The sequence below is a fragment of the Mesoplodon densirostris genome, chromosome 2, assembly GCF_025265405.1.
Source record: "Mesoplodon densirostris isolate mMesDen1 chromosome 2, mMesDen1 primary haplotype, whole genome shotgun sequence".
Lineage (NCBI taxonomy): Eukaryota > Metazoa > Chordata > Mammalia > Artiodactyla > Ziphiidae > Mesoplodon > Mesoplodon densirostris.
Window position 1 is genome coordinate 41,559,591 of NC_082662.1, and position 21,398 is coordinate 41,580,988.

The 21,398-nt window shown below is 47.2% G+C and overlaps 1 protein-coding gene across 1 annotated transcript in view; it reads right to left on the reverse strand.

Annotated features, from left to right (window-relative positions):
• AGBL4 (AGBL carboxypeptidase 4) overlaps positions 1-21,398 on the reverse strand; it is a 1,272,021-nt gene that overhangs the window by 97,443 nt on the left and 1,153,180 nt on the right. Inside the window, exon 9 of the mRNA XM_060119160.1 lies at positions 7,348-7,459. Coding sequence (XP_059975143.1) covers positions 7,348-7,459 — 112 coding nt within the window. The remainder of the gene's footprint in view (positions 1-7,347; positions 7,460-21,398) is intronic.

Here is a 21,398-nt window from a genome sequence, read left to right on the forward strand (position 1 = left end):
ACTCCAAGATGACACAGACTTGGAGCCAGAAGGGCCCTGTGGAGATCATCCTTCAATCCCTACAGTGTACAGATAGGGGGAAATGAAGGCCCAGAGAGGGGAAGAGACACTTGCCTAAGAGCACCAAGCAAATCCATGGTTCAGCCACTCTGATGGGGAGGTTACATTCCCCACAAGGCCCTCTTGCTGCCACAAAGATCGGCCCGCATAGTTTTAGCTTCTCCCCGCAGGGGACCTCTGGGATAATAAAGTCATAGATGTGGGGATGAAACAAAAATCTGGGAACCCATTGTCCAGATTCCAAAGTTCCTGAGGCCTCGGTGAGACGGTTTGCAAATGCCCTGGGGATGTGGTTTTCAGCTGGGGTGGCACAGCCTGATCCTAGGGACGGATAAACATCCTGCCATGGGGGCAAAGAATTATCCCACCCCAGATGCCGTGGCTGTGCCTCTTGCTCTCCTGGTTTCCTCCTAAGTGTGTGTATGGGATGCGGATGGGACTCCTCCAACCTTCTCCCCGGTACACCCGTCCTTCCCCAGGTGGACTTACCCTTCCACCAGCAGGGCTCTCCCCCCAGACTGTCAGGTGCAAACATGCAGGTGCCCTGTGGATTCTAGTGAGAGTCACCATCTCAGAGCCTTCTGGTCTGGTGACCAGAGAAACCTCTGTTCACCCTAAGAACAGACCTCATGGGCCATTTCCTTCTTTTTTAACTGAATGTGAAACTGTACTGGCTATATGTTTGTGTACCTATCCTTTGTGTGACTGTGTATAACCATATACTTGTTTGTGTCTATCTCTTATTTACCATGTTTATGTTTTTACATAAAAATATTTTCTGATCTATGTATGTGAACATGTGCATTTTCTGCATATTTCTATGTTGTGTGTGTGTGTTTTGTGTGTCGTGTGAATGAGTGCTTGTCCTGCATGTGTCATCCAACCGTGTCTCCGACCACTCTGTTTGCACATAAATGTGTGATAATTTATTTATTTATCTGACAGAAAGAGAGCAGTTTATCTTGAGGATTATAGGAGGCAAGCAAGGAAAAAAACCCCAGCCCTGTGTTGCTCTGTTTGAAAAACTGCTCCGTGTTGTTATGGCAGCTAATTTTCCTTAAATGATTTAAGGAAACGGATCTGTGTAAAAGAGCTGCAGCCGAGTTGTTATAGCAACACAGGCCTTTCTCCTCTAGGAAAAGGCAGGGAATCACCCCAGAGCATAGAGACTTCTCAACAAAGCAGCCCTGGGCTCTGAGGGACTCACGGGGCAGAGGAGAGGGCAGGAGGGGACGCATTCACCTCCCATGTCCGTTCCTGGGCATCCTCCTTGGCAGCAGCCCTGGCCACGCTCAAGTTCGGGTCTCATCGTCTTTCACCTGGACCCCTGGCATCAGTGCCTATCAGGCACTCTTCTTCCTCTTAGTCTCCACATTGCAGACCTAGTCACTTTCTAAAGCATCTATCATTCAACATAATATTCTCTCTGGTGCCGTGTTCTGTGCTCCGCCCTGGATACACACAGGGCACGTCCTTGAATAGCATGTCAGGGACGTTGGTCTTTATCCCACCAATAATGGGGAGTCATTGGAAGGTTTTAAGCAGGGGAGAGAGCCTCAGGTGGATTTAAATTTTAGGATGTCTCTAGGGTTTCTAGACTGGGGGATGGAATGGACTGAAGTACTATTTATTCATCGATCTCTCTCCCTCACTCAAGCGGTTTTGATGGCTCTTCAGTGATGGTACTGATTCTCAAGACTGAGAGAGCTTGTGTGCCACAAAATTCCCGACAAGCAGCATTTTGTTCCACTGCCTTAATTTTTTTTTACAGTTATTACACTTCAATTAAAAATCAGATTTAAAAAGGGCCTAAGACTTTGATTTTAATGAGAAGAGAGCATTGGACCACAGGAAGAAGCCACATTCCTTGCCCATGAGCTTCCTCACAGCTGCCCTGTTGTATATGCTGCATACCCACCCCAGCAGCTGAGCCCTCCCACCTCCATTCTGTGGCTCAGCTTGCCCTGGAAAGCCCTCTCCCCTTTCCCTGTCACCTCCCTTGTCCCTAAACCATAGCCACCTGATAAAATATTTCCCATTCCTAAAGGTCCAGTCCAAATTCCTTGAAAAAACTTCCTTGGATCCCCCCGGGGACGCAAGCACGTGTGCGTGCGTGCGTGCGCACGTGCATGCACACACACACACACACACACACACACACACTGGATTAATCTCCCCCAGCCCCACGTTTCCAAAGTGCTACATTTTCTCTGCTCACCTTCCTCCTTGCCTTGGATTAAAATTGTCCATGAGGGTCTGGCCTTCCCATCAGATTGTGAGCTTTTCCTGGTCTGACATCCTGCCCCATTAATCTCTGTAACTCTGAGGTTACCCAAGGGTCTTGCGCAAGGTAACCTGCAGAGATTGTCCTAAACTCTCAGGTTCTGTCTCTGGGAGTTTAGGACAATCTCAGCAGGTTGCAGGGAAACCAAGGAAAAGGTTTGTGTGCACAAACCAGAGCCTTGAGGAGGGCACAGCAGTGGTGGCAGCAGAATCCAGGACACTCTGAGGGGAAGGTGAGGTGGGGGAGGGGGTCTGTGGTCCAGTCGCTCCTTTTTATCAGGACACTCATAAAAACCAAGTCACGGAGGCTCTGGGTTTGCTTCATCATTTGCTCGGCATTTACATGGAGTGCCTGCTCAGAGCCAGGTCCCTACTGGGCACTGGCGACTGAATCAGACAGACCCTGCCCTGCGGGACAATCAATCACAACTGGTAAACAAGGGTCACACTACCCACAGGGAGCTGTCCTGGAAGTGGGGCATTAAGCGCTTTGTATCTGAGATCCAGTGGGTTAAAGTCTCCTTTGTCAAGATCATCGTTTAATATCCAAGTCCCGGAGACGGGTGGAGGGTGTAGTGAGCACAGGGCTAGGAAAGCAGCTTTGAAGTCAACACCATCATCAACGTGAAGACAGCAGGCCCTCGTTGCCAGGTGAGGGCACAGAGGGCTCATTCCAGGAGGTTCACTGCCGCTCCCCCTCAGCACCAGCACATCTGAAGCTTTTCCCCACGCTTACTGGCCCTCCTGGGTTCCCACCTCAGAAAGGGCACCCCCTCCACTCCACCGTCCAAGCCAAACCATGGGCATCATGCAGGACTCCTTCCTCTCCCATCAGCCACAGTCGCTCGTGTCTCCCTCTGTAATATCTCCAGACTCCCTTTCCTCTCCGCCCCGAGCAGCGGTTCTAATGGTCCCCAGCCTCTAGCCTGGCACCCTCTGAATCCATCTCCTTCTAGGCACCAGTGGGATCTCTCTGAAATGCAAAAACTGATCCTGTTACTTCTCTGCTTAAAATCCTTCAGTGGCTCCCCGTTTCCACGAGCATAAAGTCCAAATTTATTCTACCAAAGCCCTATATCACAGCCCCTCTTCTGCCCCTCTGTCTGTCTCAGCACGTCACACTGAACGACTTGCAGCCTCCCGAGGGTGCCTCCATCTCAAGGCAGATGTTCAGATGCCTCCTCTGCCTGGAAAAGCCCTCCCTGCCTTAAGCATCCTTCACACATCAGCTCAGGTGTGGCTTCGTGGCCTTAGCTCCTTCTATGGCTCCCACCACCCCTGCACCTCCCTCCACAAATGCACCTAGAATAACTGTCTGTAAATGGCTATTTCCACCAGGTTGTGCACCCCTTAAGGTAGACACCAGCTCTGACTATTCACAGCACCCAGCACAAGGTTCCTCCCTCACCAGTTCTTTGAGGAACAACAATGCTCACAGATATAGACCCTGCCCATCAGCAAGGGTCTTTCTGATTCTCTGCTTGCTGATCCTGTGAGCAGAAGGCCACCAGGATGGAAGGTGTGAGGCTGTGAGCATTTAGAAACAAGGTCAGAAGCTGTCCTGGCAGTTTAGATAGCTCTGGGGTTGAGTGATTCTGATGATGTCTGTGACGGTGAAGAACGCATTTAATGCTATTAGGGCAGATGCCTGGGGCACTGCGATGTTTACAGCTGGGCACACTGACTCTTGAAGTCAAATGTGAATTTGAATGGGATACAAATAATGTTTGTTGAGGATCTGGTACACACCCGGTACTGTGTTAGGTGCTTTCACATAGCTTTTTAAAAAACACCTCTGATGTTTCTTCCTTTAAAAAAAATTATTTATTTAGTTTGGCTGCACCAGATCTTAGTTGTGGCACGTGGGATCTTCGTTGCAGCCTGTGGGATCTTTAGTTGTGGCATGCAGACTCTTAGTTGCAGCATGCAGGCTTCTTAGTTGCAGCATGAGAACTCTTAGTTGTGGCATGCATGTGGGATCTAGTTCCCTGACCAGGGATCGAACCCGAACCCCCTGCATTGGGAGAAGGAGGAGTCTTAACCACTGGACCACCAGGGAAGTCCCTCACATAGCTTCTAGGTAGAGAGATAGTGTAATTTGTCATCCAAACAGGGATGCTTTTAAGAGTGGAAGGAAGTAATTAATAAATACTCCAGGACAATGGGTAGAAACCAGAACTGCCCTGGGCAAGCCGAAACTTTTAACCATCCTGTCTACAGATCACACTTTGTACATTCTTTTGGTAATCCTTGACACAATTTGTAAGTCTATATTTATCAGTATTTACTTGTTTAATGCTTATTCTCCCACTAGATTGTAAGCGTTCGGGTTTTGTTCACTATTACGACTACAATGTCTGGTAGTTAGAAACTACTTGATAAATATTTGTGGAAAAAGGAAGGAAAGAATGGAGTAAGATTCTGAGCAGGGGGGCGGGGAAGAGAGGAAGAGACGGAGAGATCCGGGGTCCTGATCCAGGTCAGCTTGGCTCTGATGTTAGTGCTCCACATCCTTGCTTGGGGCGTAAAGGATTGGACTTTCAGGAAGAAGGCAGCTCCCACAACTCACTCAGCATCCAAGTGCCTTTACTAAGGTCCGACCAGGTGATGATCAATTTAGTCATAGCACAAAGAATATCCTAATACCTCTGAAACTCGGCCTTGCCTGATCTGTATTCTGTAAGAGGATCGAGTGCCCAGTTGCCTGGGAGCAAATCAATGACTTCAGATTGATGATGGCAACGGCAGGCTGATGCCTCTTCTCTTCAGCAAACTTGACGCACCCCCCCTTCTGTTCCTCCCCCAGTTCTCTCCTCGGGGATTCATCTAAAACACCACTTTGTTCTGAGGCCCCCACTCTGTCACTTCTCCTGCATTGTGTCTTTTCTTTGATCATGCCTCGTTGTCCCCTCTGTGAATAGCTCTTTAGTATCTATAAACCGTATTACAGTGGGCATAACAGGATTTGCCATGTTCAATCCAATGCAACTCAACAAGTAGTTATTGAATAGCTATTATCAGCCAGATCAGAAAAAAATGTAGGGGCTGTCCCCTTTCAATTAAGAAGGTGGCAGAAGAAGGAGGTGTCATGATTCTGTCAGGGAAACTACAGTTAACACCGAGTCGGGGGGACAGAACCCAACTGACAACAGACACCTCCTGAGCAATTCAGAAATAGCATTTCTCTGCCAGGAAAGGTGGTCAGGATGGATCAAAAGTTCAGGCTAATTACAGGGTTTGGAGAGTATAACTAACACCTTCTTTTGTAGACAAGGAGGGATGAATTGGAGAAGGAAACAGATTTACTAAAGTTATGGCTACATAAGCCCTGACAGCAAGTGGGTTATAAAAAGACCTAGGGAAGCAAAGCTCACAGAGGAAGATAAAGATGGCAGTTGAGTTGAGATAACTACTTTGCACCTAAGGACTTAACTTACTTTTTCATTAATCCTTGCTCTAATATATACATTTGTTTTTATGTACACAATTCTGCCTGGTCAATACATACTGCTCTTTAGTTTAGGATATTCTTATTGGTATCTTCAAAGACAGTGAATAGAATGAGGTAAACGGGTGCATCCCTGAAATACCCCAACTCTGGGATCTTTGCTGTCTTAGCAATCACTGTCTGTCACCTGATGGCAGTCAAGGGGTCATAAATCACAATCATCAATGTTAGAAGAGACTCACTCAGATGTAGTCTCACTATAACGTCTTCCAAACAATTGAGTCTCCTCCATGCACTATTTTTTTTTTAATGTTGAGCCTCTTTTAATTTATTTATTTTTATTTTTGGTTGTGTTGGGTCTTCGTTTCTGTGTGAGGGCTTTCTCTAGTTGTGGCAAGTGGGGGCCACTCTTCCTCGCGGTGCGCAGGCCTCTCACTATCATGGCCTCTCTTGTTGCAGAGCACAGGCTCCAGACTCGCAGGCTCAGTAGTTGTGGTTCACGGGCCTAGTTGTTCCGCGGCATGTGGGATCTTCCCAGACCAGGGCTCGAACCCGTGTCCCCTGCATTAGCAGGCAGATTCTCAACCACTGCGCACCAGGGAAGCCCCATGCACTATTTCTGACAGTGTCATTTAGCTTCAAGTTGAACACTTTTAGTAAGGCCAAGTTCACAGGTCACACACCCACTCCATCCTCAGGTAGCTCTAATGGTTAAGAAGTTTTATTTCTCTATAGACCTTACCTCTTTCTTTGGCCTCCACCTGGAAGATGTCTGACTATCCTCCTTCATAACTCTTCAGAGAGAATGATGGTGGTCGGCCTCCTTTCTTCTCTAAGCTATGAAACCCCAATGTCTTCTCCTATTTCTCACAAAGTCGTGTCCCTGTGAGCAAACTCAGTGTGCACATCCCCATTCCCCTTCTTTCTGGAATAGCAGGCTCTCTTCTCTACGAACAGATTCATCACTACCATCACACACCCCAAGGTCAACTACATGATTCCAGCGAGGCTGTCCTGTCCTTACATATCCTTGCCTCTTGGGCCACAGTTGCCCTGCCCAGAGGTGGCCGTGTCCTCCAGTTCCTGCCCAGAGGAGCTCCAGTCCCTCTTGGAACTGGAACTAGAATATGAGAGTGAGTCACTCTCTAGTGGGGGAATTACTGGACGTGACAGTTGACACAAGCTCCCTAGAGATGCAGGAGGCCAGGCTACAGTCTTCAACTGTATATGAGGCTCTGGAACTCTTCTAAAAAATTCTCTATTCTGTGTAAACTGGTTCAAGTTGTATTTCTTTCGCTTGTAACCCAAGAGCTCTGATAAATGTGCTCCGGTATATTTCCTCCACCCCACGAGATCTCCACAGCTGAAGCCAGTATTCATGAGGGCTGGGGAGGTCCTTGTCCAAGTCAGAGAAGAGACCAGCAGGCCAAGTCCCTCCCGGGTTTTGACCCTGAATTCCTACTTTGCAGGTCTTAGTGGGCTTTCCCAGTACAACACTGCCCTTTCCCAGATCAAGCCATAAGACCAGCAGCTGCTGAGGGGGTTCAGTTACTCACTGGGTCGTTGTACATCTGAATGATGAGCTGTTTCACCCCATGCAGGGTGGGGTGGGCCCATGGAGAGGGATCCAGCCAGTGACGGTTCAGGTCGAACCCCATCAGAGAGCACCTAGGAAGTACCCAAAGACAGAGTCAGTACACGAGCAGTCATTACGTCACTTACCTAGCACGTGTTTGTTTGTTTGTTTTTTGCCAGAGACAGTGCTGAGCATTTTACACGTATTAATTCAGTCACTTTCAACAACCCTATGAGGTCACTATTATTATAATTCCTGCTTTACAGAGGAAGAAACTGAGTCACAGAGAGGTTCAAACATATTTCGGCGGAGCAGTCTCACTTCAGTGTCCATGCCCTGAGACCACAGACGCATGCGCATCTCCAATACAGGGCCAGAAGGAAGGCTCAGGCCAAACCATCGCTTTCCCCACTGTTCTTCTCTGTCTCACACCCACAGCCAATCCATTGTGTCTACCTTCAAAATATACTCAGAACCCAGCACTTTTTATCACCTCCACTGCTATCACCTTGAGCTTGGACCAAGGTCCGGAGTATTGTAATAATCTCTTACCTGGTCTTGTTTCCACCCTTGCATCATCCTACCCCACCTCTCCCCATTTTCCACACAACACCCAGGGTGATCCTATTAAAACATAAGTCTGATGGTGTCCCTTCTCTGCTCAAATGGTTCTCTGCTAGATGCAGAGTAAGAGCCAAAGTCCTTACCACCAGCTACAAGTGCCCATGTGGTCCACCCGTTATCTTCTCTGACTTCAGCTCCTAACACGGTCACTCCTGCTTCTTCTGGGCCAGGTTCTGGCCTCTTACTGTTCCTCCAACAAACTGAGTGCTTCCAGCCCCGGGGCTCTCGTACAGGCTGTCCCCTCTGCCTGGAAGCCTCTTCCTCCAGATAGCTGAGTGAGTCGTTCTCACTTAGTGCCAGTCTTTGCTCACAGGTCACCTGCTCAGAGAGGGTTACCCTTCCCACCTTCTCCACAATCTCCCATGGGCACATTAATTACTGCACCAGGACAAGTGGGACCGTGACCTCTGGTCTCCTCCTATCCCTCTTCCTTCCCTTTTTTCCTCCAGATCAACTCAAAGCCTTGCTTGTCCTTGGAAAGATGCACCACCCCCAGGTCTCTGGGCTCACGCTTCCATCTGCTGGGCCTTTGCACACTGTAGGCTTTCTCCAGGCCAGCCCAGGCAGAGGGACAACTTCAGAAACCCTGTTCTTGCTCACAACTCAAATTACCACATCCTTCCTCTTCCTGTCCCCAGAATGTCTCCCACACAGATCTGACAATCTTGCCTTCTTGATCAATATTCATCTATGGGAGCTTCCCTGGTGGCACAGTGGTTGAGAGTCCACCTGCTGATGCGGGGGACATGGGTTCGTGTCCCGGTCTGGGAGGATCCCACATGCCGCGGAGCAGCTGGGCCCGTGAGCCATGGCTGTTGGGCCTGCACGTCCAGAGCCTGTGCTCCGCAGCGGGAGAGGCCACAGCAGTGAGAGGCCCGTGTACCGCAAAAAAAAAAAAAAAAAGATTCATCTATGATTCTCCATCACCTATAGGATAAAATTCTGCTGTTTGCAGATTTTTAACCAGATTCAAAACTGATGAACTTTTTGCCAAAGTGTCCCCCCCTTCTTTGCCCAAATTGTCCCCCTTTTCTTTTCTATCCCTTGCATCCCATCTTATTTTACTATTTTACCCATCCCTACTTATTTTCGCAACCCCTCTATTTCCTTAAGTAATAAAACTCAATCCCCTCTCAGTTTGTTACATTTACATCCCCACTGCTCATCTTACTCAGAAAAATAAAGGATTCTACTGAGGACCCCTCCTTCAAGGTGGTTGGGGTGTTGCTGGGGAGTAAATAATAATAATTTCCCCCATCACTTAAAGTAAGCTGGCTGGGAACTCTGTGGGAGAATTACTAATGTTTCGTGGGGACACATAGGGAAAGGCTTCACTGAGGAAAAACCATTTGAGTTGGGTCTTGCTGAATGAATAGAATTTTTCCAGATGTTGGGAGCAGAAGGAAAAGTGCAAGCAAAGAAAGGAACTGTGAAGCCACCCAGGCTATTGGGGGAATGGTGGACAATTTGATTTGAGTACTATGTATGTATGTAGTGAAGAGGTGGTGATGGTGAGCTGTAAAGGGAGTGGGAGGGGAAATATAAGGGCCTCGAGTGCCCGGCATGGAGGTTCACTGTTTCGTCTCTGCATTGCTATACTTAGATGAATTGGGTGCTGGTGTTGGCTTCTCAATGATGGCAGAGTGGGGACAGAAACAGTCATATACAGGTTACAACAGCAGCATCCTCACAGTCAAGGGGTCACAGTCAACATACATTACTTTGTCCCAAGAATTAAGTACTTTACTAAGTGTGAAATATTTTATCTACGTCAATCTTATGAGGGAGGTACTATTATTATTCCTATTTTACAGATGTGGAAACTGAAGAGGGTTGTAAACACCTTGCTTGAGAGAAGGGGTGATGTCAGGATCGGTTTACAAGCAGTCTGACATTCCGTGCTCACAAGAAACATAGTCTAACAGGAGAAAGAAGATCTGCTCACAGGCTTATGTGCATTTATAATTCAGGACCATGTTAGGAGGATGAAGTGAGGACACACTTAATTTAGCCCAGGTTCCGGCACATAAGAGCAGGTCAAATATGTTATGTTGTTGTTTCCTTGTACTTTATCATTGTTTTGTGCTACATACTATATAAGTGGCACAGACTAATCGGTTTGCGGTCCATAAGGGGCTGGAGTGGGCAGCAGACAGCAGTGGTCAGGATGACCTCCTGGCTTTCTCCCCAGTCTGGAAATCAGGCAGATCTGAGTTCACATCCATGCTCTGTTTCCTCTTAATGTAGTTGGCATTTGCCCATTTTCTTTGGGGAATTCCTAGCATCTAACTCTGTGATTAGATGGGGGCAGGATTAGGGAGTGTTCGTTCCTCCATCATTAAAAGATGATGACACGGTGGCGGTGCCTTTTCTCTTACCCCAGAAGAGAGATGGGTCCAATGACTTGGCATCTAGGGCAGTGGCAGGAAACCTAGACTCAGGCAATAGCTACTTCTGTCCAGCACTTAAATTTGAACTAGGTGATGCCACACTGGGAGTTGGGTCATACAGCAGTGCTACCGTGGAAGAGAGATAGATGATTCCTGCCAACAGCCAATTTTTCTGCCCTCCAGAGCTACTCTGTTAATTAGTTGTTTTCCAAGTCTGGTCTTCCAGCTTCTGCTTCATTCTGTAAGCCCCCTCCTATAAATTCCATTTTTGCTTAAGTGGTGGAGTCAGTTCCTGTTTTCTTTAACTGAGAGCGTCCCTAACCATATGGCTCTGTGGGCTAATTTATAGAATATTCCAGCAGGCCCCTATATTGCCCACTTCCCAATGGCTGGTTACCAAGGAGACAAAACTATTGGTCTGGGTGCTGTTCCCAGAGAGCTCTTCCAGCCCGCACTGAGCATCTAAAAATTTGGAAGGGGACATTGTTGTTGATGACAGGACTTAATCATAAACTGTATCCTTTGAGATGGCTAGCTTACCTACCTCTCCCTCTTCCAAACAAGAATGTCCTCAGCAAAGTCTTGGCCAAGTCACCAGCCTGTTCCATGACACCTCCAGGACCTGGTACTCAACACCTCCCCAAGCAGCTTGGACAGCTCTGTTAAGAAAGTCTTCCTTCTCTTTAGCTGAAATTTGTCTTCTGGTGTCTTCACCCATCAGTCTCAGTCTTTCCCACAGAGTCACACAGAACAATGAGGCTCCGTTGGGAAGACCAGAAGCTTTGGGAGTCAGTTAGGCTTAAGTTTTGGCTGTACTCCTTACCAGCTATGTGAGCTTTTTAAAATTTCTTTTTTTTTAAACCCTTCTGGACTTCTGTTTTATCATATGTAAAATGAGGATAACAACCTCGACCTTCTGGATTGCATCCCTGAACTAGTGGCTGTAAATGGCCCAGCAGAATCCTCAGACAGAATGAATATTGAATAAACGGTAGCCAGTGATGACAGTGGCAGTGGTGGTGACTGTGATAACGTTGAAATTGTCTAAACCTAAATATCATCTACTCCAGGAAGGCTTGCTGACTTACTCTCCGCAAATGTGGGATGGGTGCCTTTCCTCTGCTCCCGTGGCATCCACTGCTCCCACATCGGAGTGGCTACAGCACAAGATATAGTAATTATTGAGTCTGTCTTCCCCACTGGACCATGACTTCCTCGAGTGCAAGGATGATGTCTTATTTGTGTTTGTACTCCTGTGCCTGACAAAGAGCCTGGACTACAGTAGACATTAAAGACTTAGTTGTTGAATGAACATTTCATTCTTTCCCAAGCACTTTCCTATCTCATATGACACAGTTCTCACAACCATCCAGCCACACTGGTGGATTCCGCTTTTCAAGTGGGAGCATTGAGGGCCAGAGAAGGTAAAGTAAGCCATCCCTCCAAGGTCGCCTAACCTGTACTCCACAGGGTCCAGGCTGGAATCCTGGTGTCCTGGCCCTGGGCTCCGTGGTCTTCACACCTGGCCATACTGCTTCCAGGAAGCCTCTCTGATTCAAAAAAGTGAGATTTGAAACTGAAGGAAAAGTGTTATTGGTGAGAGATCCTGAAAGATCCACTCCTTGATCCAGCCTACAGATGAAAGCAGAGTATAGACGGTGATTCAAAGACAACTCAATCCCCAAGAATCCTGGAGCTCTTTAGAAGCTAAAGCATTTGCGGAACTCTGAAATCAGTAGTACCTGTGCTGGGTTTTTCTGAGATGATTTTTAAAGACTTCTTCTATTGGCAACCAGTCTATCAGTAGAAAGAATGCTATTTATTGAAGAAAACGTCTTAGTAAAGTTGCAGGAGGCCTGGCTAGGGACTGGGGGACAGGCTTCACCTCTAATATCTATATCATCTTGGGAAAGTCACCTCCCTCCCCTGGGCTCCATGCTCCTCTCTGTAAAACGAGGGTGTTATACTTCACTCATGGAGGACTCTTCCAGCTCTCTCATTAAGTGATTCAAAAGCATCAATAATTGGGCTTTACCTCCAAAGTTAGGAACTTGGAGGAAGCATATATTTTAAATAAAGTGAAGCTGAAATACAAGGAGAACAAAATATTCTAGAAAAAGGATTGATACAGTTTTTAAAAGAAATGTCAAATAGTTAAGGGTTACCAATATCTTAACATTAATTACTTGCATTTCCCAACATTTGAGATTTGCATCAGACTCAGTCCTTGCCTCTAGGAGTTCTCACATTACTCAGAGCTTTGAAGAGAAGATGGGAGTTTGCCAAAGTCAAGACATGAGAGAGCATTCCAGGCAGAGTTCATGGTATGTGCGAAGTGAGGGAAGTAGAAAGCTTGGAAATTCTATGCATTTCTAACAGTGTTATGCTTGTGTTTATGCTTGTGTCCTTCCCTGGGCTATAGGCACTGGGAAGGCAGTGCTGGTGCAGGTTCTTACTCTTCAGTGGTTTCAGCTACCTAAAGATAGGGGAATGGACAAGATGGCCTCCAGACGCCCGGCTCTCACCCATATAGTTGCCACTTTAGGGTCACTTAGTATGAAATCTGGGGTCTCTGCTCTGGGCCTGTGTCTCCTTGGTCCTCTACTATTCTGCTATTTATTTTCAAGGTAAAATTTCTGCATGAGCTCAAAATCAGGACCCATGTTCTGACATGAGTGGGGCTATATATGGCACCAAGAATATTGACTATTTGACATTAGGACCATTCTAGAATCCAAATTTATGAAAGTCAAGATTATATACAACTTCTTCCTCTTGAGTTGGAGATACTCTTGAGTATCTTTTCTTTCTTCTTCCAAACTGTGAACCCAATGAGGCCAGGGAATATATCTGTGTCATCTTGCCTACCTCCACTCCAACTTCCCTACTATAGACTGAGGTGCTGAAAAGGTTCAGTATATCTATTGAATAAATAGATTATTGAATAGATGCGCAAATGCATGAACAAATACCCTGAAGGTTTGTAAACAAGGTTTAGCTAATTACTTGAAGACATATTTTGAAAAGTATTTAAGCACTTGTTACATGTTAGACACTCTCACAATAGACAAGTGAGGTAGGTAGTATTTATCCCCATTTTATAAATGAGCAAATAAAATCCAAGAGAGATATGACTTTGAGAAGGTCACTTGACAGCTACTAGAATATAGAGCTGGGATTCAAACCCAGGTCTTACTGAACCCAGTGACCCTTTGAGGTGCCCCCAGCCAACAAGGAGGCTATGTGATCTGTGAAAGAGTTGCTAGGCTACTCCTCTGTCTGCTCTTCCAGTACTGCTCTCCTTCTCTTCTGCCCAATGGCAGAGATACATGGTTCCAGAGAACATTATTTAAATGGCAAATAAATAGCTCTATCTTGTGAAGGGCATCGTGCCTCATCCCTGTTGCAATAATGGCAGCTGGAATGAGAGCAATGACTTTAATTCCTTTCCTTATGATTTCCTTTTCATGTCCTCTAAAGGGTAGAGAAAAAGGCAGTTTGGTGCCTCCAGGTCAGTCTTTTCCTGAGCACGATAGGGCTGTGTGCTCCTAGAAGGGTGGCATTGACAAGTGGAGATGTATGGGGCACGCATGCAATTGTCCCTCAAATGCAGCAGTTTTTCAGCATTATCAATGAGCTGCATTGGATTAAGTATATTTGCACCAAAAGCAAAATAAATATTGCTTTATTTAATGCCACTAAGAGGTTGGGATTCAATTGCCCTTGGCCTGAGGCACCTGCCAGCTCTATTGATTGGCCAGTGTCAGGATGCCAGACAAGCTGTCATCAACAGCTCCTGCAAAATGCTTAGCAGGTGGGCTGGGCTCTGCTGTGGTGGAGACAGTGGGGAGCGGGCAGTGTCCTTTGTCTCAAACACACACACAAGGGATAATTATAACAATCACCTCCCCATCACCACCATTGAGATATTTAAAGCATTTCCCTCACATTCCTTCTTAGATGATCACAGCAAGGATGTGACCCAGGCTGTGGAGGCAGAGAAAGAGGATGGATAATTACATCGGTTCCAATTCAGAAGGATTTGGGTGTGAGTCCCAGGTCGACCACTGAGTAGTTTTATGACCTTGGACAAATTTATGTTTTGCTCAAAGACCTAAAAGCACTGGGAGGGCAGAGACTAAATCAATTTCATTTGCCATCGAGTCTTCAGTGTTAGCCCAGTGTCAGGTACACAGCCAACTCGCAGTTAAACTGAAGAAATGGAAATAAACAGAAAGGTTAAGTAATTTGCCCCTAGCTCAGCAAGGGCCAGGGACAGAGGCAGGACTTGAACCTGGTGTGCCCAGCTCTAAAGCCTATGTTCTTAACCATCACTCTATTCTCTCTTAGCAGCCCTGGGAGTCAGCTCAGGGCCTGATAGAGGGACTCATGTGAGGTGAGGGGTGGATGCAACACCCTTAATTTTTTTTTAATAAATTTATTTATTTTTGGCTGCGTTGGGTCTTCGTTGTTGCGTGTGGGCTTTTTCTAGATGTGGCGAGCGGGGGCTACTCTTTGTTGTGGTGTGTGGGCTTCTCATCGCGGTGGCTTCTCCTGTTGCGGAGCATGGGCTTTAGGCAGGTGGGCTTCAGTAGTTGTGGCTTTCAGGCTCTAGAACACAGGCTCAGTAGTTGTGGCACATGGGCTTAGTTGCTCCACGGCATGTGGGATCTTCCAGGACCAGGGCTCGAACCCATGTCCCCTGCATTGGCAGGCAGATTCTTAACCACTGCGCCACCAGTGATGTCCCAACACCCTTAATTTTTAAATGGGGAAACTGGCTCTCAAATAGGACCTAGCACAAAAGGTACCTTTATGCAAATTGACAAAAGGTGCCCCCCGCCAACTCCAGGCTGACAATTTAGAAACAGGTGCCCCTTCTGGATGGGTGAAGTACAAAATGATGTCATTTGTTCTGGCCAGACGTGGGGTCGGGAGCAGAGTCGCAGCTCACCTTGACCCCCTGACCAGAAGCCTTTGCGCAGTGCACAAATTACATGTTCATGGGAGGAGGCCCTGGACATGCCCAAGTTTCATAGCAGAGCCAGGATGAGCACTCAGGGTTCCGACCTCCAAGGATTAGCCTGGTCTTGACCTTGTAGTGGTGGTCCTTCTGGTAAGGTGGTAGGATTGGGGAAGGGGATGATGAGACCACACCTGGGGAAAGGGTCATCTCTAACACTAGACTCCCTGGGGCCCTTTCTCCTGGAGCTTATTCCTGGTGGACAAGGAGAACCGTCATTGGAGCGCCCTCTCCCTTCCCGTGGAGATTGTTTCCTCCGGGATTCAGCCCCTTCCTTTCTGGCTCCTGCTGGTCAGCAACAAACACCCGGGTTTGGGGGGATTTCCACCCTGAGGCTTAAAGCGATTTTGAGAGCCAGTCACCGAATAGAAGGACCTAAGATTCCATAAAACCCAATCTTCCCATTTCAAAGATGGGGAAACTGAGGCCAAGGTCACACAGCTATGTAAGGATAGAGTTGAAAGTCCATTCCAGAACCACTGGATTATTTTTCTCTCTGTAAGAACACTTACAAAGAGTAGAAAGGATCATTTTAAAGGCCCAAGGGGGCACGTTTTCTAAAGGAGGGTACAGTACAGGCCCTTGGGGCTAGGAAGGCTATTTCCATTCCTTTAATGAAAAGAGGCAGAGGAAGCATAAGGGAAAGAAAAGTCCTTTAGGTCTTCACAGATCTGGGAGCTGCCAAGACCCTTGCCCACCTGGTCTGAGCCTGAGAAGCGGCTTAGGTTGTGAGTGTGGACTCCAGAGCCACACTGCCTGGGTAAGACCCTGGAGGGCCCATGGATTAGCTGGTGGCTTAACCTCTCTGTGCCTCACCCCTGATCTGCAAAATGTGGATTCTGCCTACCTCAGAGGGTTGTTAAAAGGATTAAGTGAGATCAGCCGTGTAAATGCTGAGGACACCGTCTTGTTTGACATAAGCGCTATACATGTGTTAGCTGGTCTTATGGTTTCATCTTGGTATGACACTCAGGGTCCTCCACAAACTAGTCCCAACTTATTCCTTAAGCTTCTTGCATCATGTCCCCCAACCTGTACACCATGCAAGGCTGGCACATTATATGTCCTATGAGATGGTTACAAAAAGGCACACCCTTCTGCGGGCTGGTGCAACATCTCCAAGTGACAAGGCTTGTCAGCCTCCACCTCCCCTCTTAGCCTTTGTGCAGTGTGTGAACCTACACCATAGGCGGCAGCCCTGATCATGTGCACTAGCCACGCCAGACCACCTGGTAGTGGGCTCAGGGCTCCTGTTCACTCGGGGTTCAGGCAGCACAGCTCAGAGGCTGAGCACTTGGGCTTCGAGTCAGCTCTCTGGTTTTGACTCCTGGACCTCCCTCACATGGGACCTTGGGCAAGTGAGTTCACCACTCTATGTGCTTCAATTTCCTTGTCTGTAAACTGAGGATAATATAAAAACCTACTTCATAGTTTCATGGGGTTGTTGGGAGAAACCCCCCTTTGCTTGCAATCCCAATGGGGACTTTTAGTCCCCAGGAATCAGGAGAGCGGCTCTTCGTCTCCATCCCCTCGTATCCTCTTCCCAAGGGAGGGGATGGAACTTATCTGACGGGTCAACCTGATACAAGGAGCAGAGACTGTTGGGCCTGGCCCTCCTGGCACAGCTGGTTTGGATCTGTGACCCTGCAGGGAGGGTCCATTCTGCCCTCCTCTCCTCTACTTGGTGTGCCTTCTGGGAGGCAGCTTCCTTCCCGCTCAGCTTGTGGCTGGTGGGGAAGTTGAATTTTGGGCTGACGTATAAGGAGGTCAATTTTGGTCACAGATATAAGCCATGCCTTGCAAATTCTGCTTTTATCAATAATAAAGCGAATATTGTGACCTCTATCTTTCTGACCCCTGTATCTCCTCCTACATTGGTGGAAGTAGGCTGAGAGTGGGAGAAAGAGCATGATGAGTTATCACCCCTACATGTCCAGTGGGAATAATACATTAAAACCTATTAGACTACAATGAGATATCATTTCACACTGGTCAGAATGGCCATCATCAAAAAATCTAGAAACAATAAATGCTGGAGAGGGTGTGGAGAAAAGGGAACACTCTTGCACTGCTGGTGGGAATGTGCATTGGTACAGCCACTATGTGGAACAGTATGGAGGTTCCTTAAAAAACTACAAATAGAACTACCATATGACCCAGCAATCCCACTACTGGGCATATACCCTGAGAAAACCATAATTCAAAAAGAGTCATGTACCAAAATGTTCATTGCAGCTCTATTTACAATAGCCAGGAGATGGAAACAACCTAAGTGTCCATCATCGGATGAATGGATAAAGAAGATGTGGCACATATATACAATGGAATATTACTCAGCCATAAAAAGAAACGAAATTGAGCTATTTTTAATGAGGTGGATGGACCTAGAGTCTGTCATACAGAGTGAAGTAAGTCAGAAAGAGAAAGACAAATACCGTATGCTAACACATATATATGGGATTTAAGAAAAAAAATGTCATGAAGAACCTAGGGGTAAGACAGGAATAAAGATACAGACCTACTAGAGAATGGACTTGAGAACATGGGGAGAGGGAACGGTAAGCTGGGATGAAGTGAGAGAGTGGCATGGACATATATACACTACCAAACGTAAAATAGATAGCTAGTGGGAAGCAGCTGCAGAGCATAGGGAGATCAGCTTGGTGCTTTGTGACCACCTAGAGGGGTGGGATAGGGAGGGTGGGAGGGAGGGAGACGCAAGAGGGAAGAGATATGGGAACATATGTATATGTATAGCTGATTCACTTTGTTATAAAACAGAAACTAATAAAAAAAATGAAAAAAAATGGAAAGCAATTATACTCCAATAAAGATGTAAAAAAAAAAACCCAACTATTAGAATAGGGTCCGACAACTTGTATAATTCCATTAATGTTTGCATTGTTATCATCACTGTTGCTATTTAACATTATTATTCCTTTGGTAGAGAATGTGTTGCTCATCTCTTCACCCAACTAACTCCCACTCTCCTCTCAGGAGTCATCTCACCAGCGCCTCCTCCTTGAGGGCAAGCACGTGGCCAAACCCACCTCAGATCCCTGGGGATGCTCAGGACAAAGTGTGTGCCGGGTGAGCGTTTGCGCACAGGGCAAGGGGGACAGTGGGAGAGGAAGCTGAGGAGGAGCTTCCTGGATGCTGTGTCCGCCTTGAAGACCAGGCTAAAGAGGATAGGCTGCTTCTGACGGTCAATGGGGAGCCCCAGAAGGATTGCACATAGAGAACTGACACTATTCCAGCAGCAGTTTAGGAACTAAGACCTGGAACGATAAAGTTCTTGATTCTATCATATTGTTTTGCTCCTCCGGACTCCCCAGCCACTAACCCTGGCTTACTGTGTCCTCAGAGGCCTGTCTTCACTGTAGAATCAATTATTAAAACCAACTCACTATCAACTCTAACTTTGAAAGGCTATTCAGCTGCTTGCAGGGACAGAGATGGGGAGCTGCCTCCATAGACATCTAGCCATCTGGCCTTTTCTGAGGAACCTGGCTTGGAAGCTCATTTGAATAATTGGTTTTAGCGGTGTGCACTCGTGGGTTAGACACCTGATTACGCTGCCGGCCCCAGTGTCCTTTCAGCCTCTGTAGAAACATCATGCAGGTTACATAAAGCAGGAGAGAGTCTCTGGGAGGTAAGGCTTTGTCTGGACCCTGCGTCACTTGCGTTTCATCTTAAGTAACTATGTGGCTCACTCCCTGTGTGACCTTGAGCAAGTTACATAGCCTCTCTGTGGCTTGGTTTCCTCTTTGTTCAAAGAGGCAGCATGATTTCTGCCCAGTCCATGCCTCCTTGTAAGGTTCTCAGAGAAGGTGGGGTGGGGGGGGTGAAGGTTGTGACTTAGCAGGAATGCAAGTGGAAAGATTTAGGTTGACGAGAGCTCAGTGTCAGATAGTGATGCGCATGTAGGCTGTACCAGGAGAAGTACATCCCCAGAATTAGGCTTGTGGTGGTCCCTTCCTTCTCCTATGCCACTAGCTAGCTCTATGAACTTAAAGGAGTTAACCTAATCTACCTCTGCCTCAGTCTCCTCATCTGTAAAATGAGAATAATGAGAGTTGTTCTAAGAATTAAACAATACATGCAAAATACCCAGAATAGGGTCAGGCCCAGAGGTTCAATAGATAGTAACTATTCATCATCATCACCACCACCACTATCATCATCATCAAAAACATCATCGCCAGGCTTCCCTGGTGGCGTGGTGGTTGAGAGTCTGACTGCCGATGCAGGGGGCACGGGTTCGTGCCCCAGTCTGGGAGGATCCCACAGGCCGTGGAGTGGATGGGCCCGTGAGCCATGGCTGCTGAGCCTGCGCATCCGGAGCCTGTGCTTCGCAACGGGAGAGGCCACAACAGTGAGAGGCCCGTGTACCGCCAAAAAAAAAAAAAAAAAAAAAAACATCACCACTGTCTTCATCATCATCATTTTCATCACCAGCATCATCATCATCACCATTGTCATCACATCATCATTCTCATCATTGTAACTGTTCCATCCTGGACCCCATGCCTCAAATACAGACCATGACAAACATCTGGAGTATGTTCAGAGCACAGCGGTAAGGACGGGGAGAGGAATGGATTTCAGATTACATATGAACATTTGTAAGGCTTTGGGGATGCTCAGGCTGGAGAACAGGAGCTGGCAGGGGAAGAGTGACTGAGGAGTGGGGACACACAATCCTCAAACAGCTGAAGGGCTGCTATGTAAAAGATGGACTGAACCTGACCAATCTTTCAGGGGTAGAAAGCAGAAGTGTTGGGCTATCAGGTTTAGCCTGGACATAAACACCCCCTAACAGTCACAGCTGGCATCAGGGCAGCACTTCTTAAGGTTTCCCTGCCCTGGGCAGGGCACTGGACAAGAGGTCTTTGAGCTCCCAATCCCACTCCAAGACTGATGAGGCTACGGAGAGGCAGCAAGGGGGAGATATGAGGCCTGAGTGGGGAAGGAGGCACAGTGAGAAGGGGCTGGCAGATATTGCTTGGTGAGGCAACTTGCAGTGGATCTCTGTTTCCATTTCTAGTTGATGAAAAATGCAGTTTTATGCTGTCAAAGAACAAATAGAATATTGACATGTATTTTACATGTTACACAGCTAATGTTATGTTCTATTCTATTTTGGACAGTTAAAAATGTTTCCCTCTTTGGATGCTGAGGTGGGCAAGGGTGGTCAGTTCCAATGTCTGTGGGTGAGTGTGTGTATGTGTATGTGTCTCGTGTGGTGTGAATATCTGTGTGTATCTGTGTGTGTGTGTGCGTGTTGGAAATACTTCCCCTGATGTTTCACCCTCTGCCATACTTAATGATGTTTGCTGTGCAAATCTCTCCTTATCTCCTTTTATGTCTGGTGAACTCCTATATACCATCCACCCTTCAAAAACCCGCCCTCCTCACCCCCAGTCACAAGGAAGCACTCCCTGCTTTCAGGATACAGTGTAGCAGGGGCATGAATCTGTAGCAGGCCAGGGTTGGCCTGCCTGGATTCGTAAACCTTCCTGCTGGGGGACATGGGGCAAGTTCCTTGGTGTTTCTGGGCCCTAATTTGCGTTTCTAATTAAAAAGGGGCCATAATACTACCTCCACCACAGGGCTGTTGTGAGGGTCAGAGGAGATGATATATATATAATGTGTGGTTAGTAGGCACTTAGACATTAGCTCTGATTATGCCTAGGCCTCCACAGCCTCACACTCATGCCTCTAGTACAAACACTGGGCTTCTTATTGCCAAGGACCGCCTCTGATTTCCATCTGCTTCCCTAAGGCATAGCACAGGGACCTACACTCAGCAGGGCCCTGACAAACCTTAGTTAAATTGGATTTACTGCGCTGGAGCATTCTTTGCTATATGAGGCTCACCAGGGTCGAGTGACATAATGCGTTGCGAGTCTGCGGGTCGTAGCAGCATCCGTTTCCACCACAGGGTCTACAGTGTCATGCGATAAAGCTGAATAATTTCTGTACCACCCATGG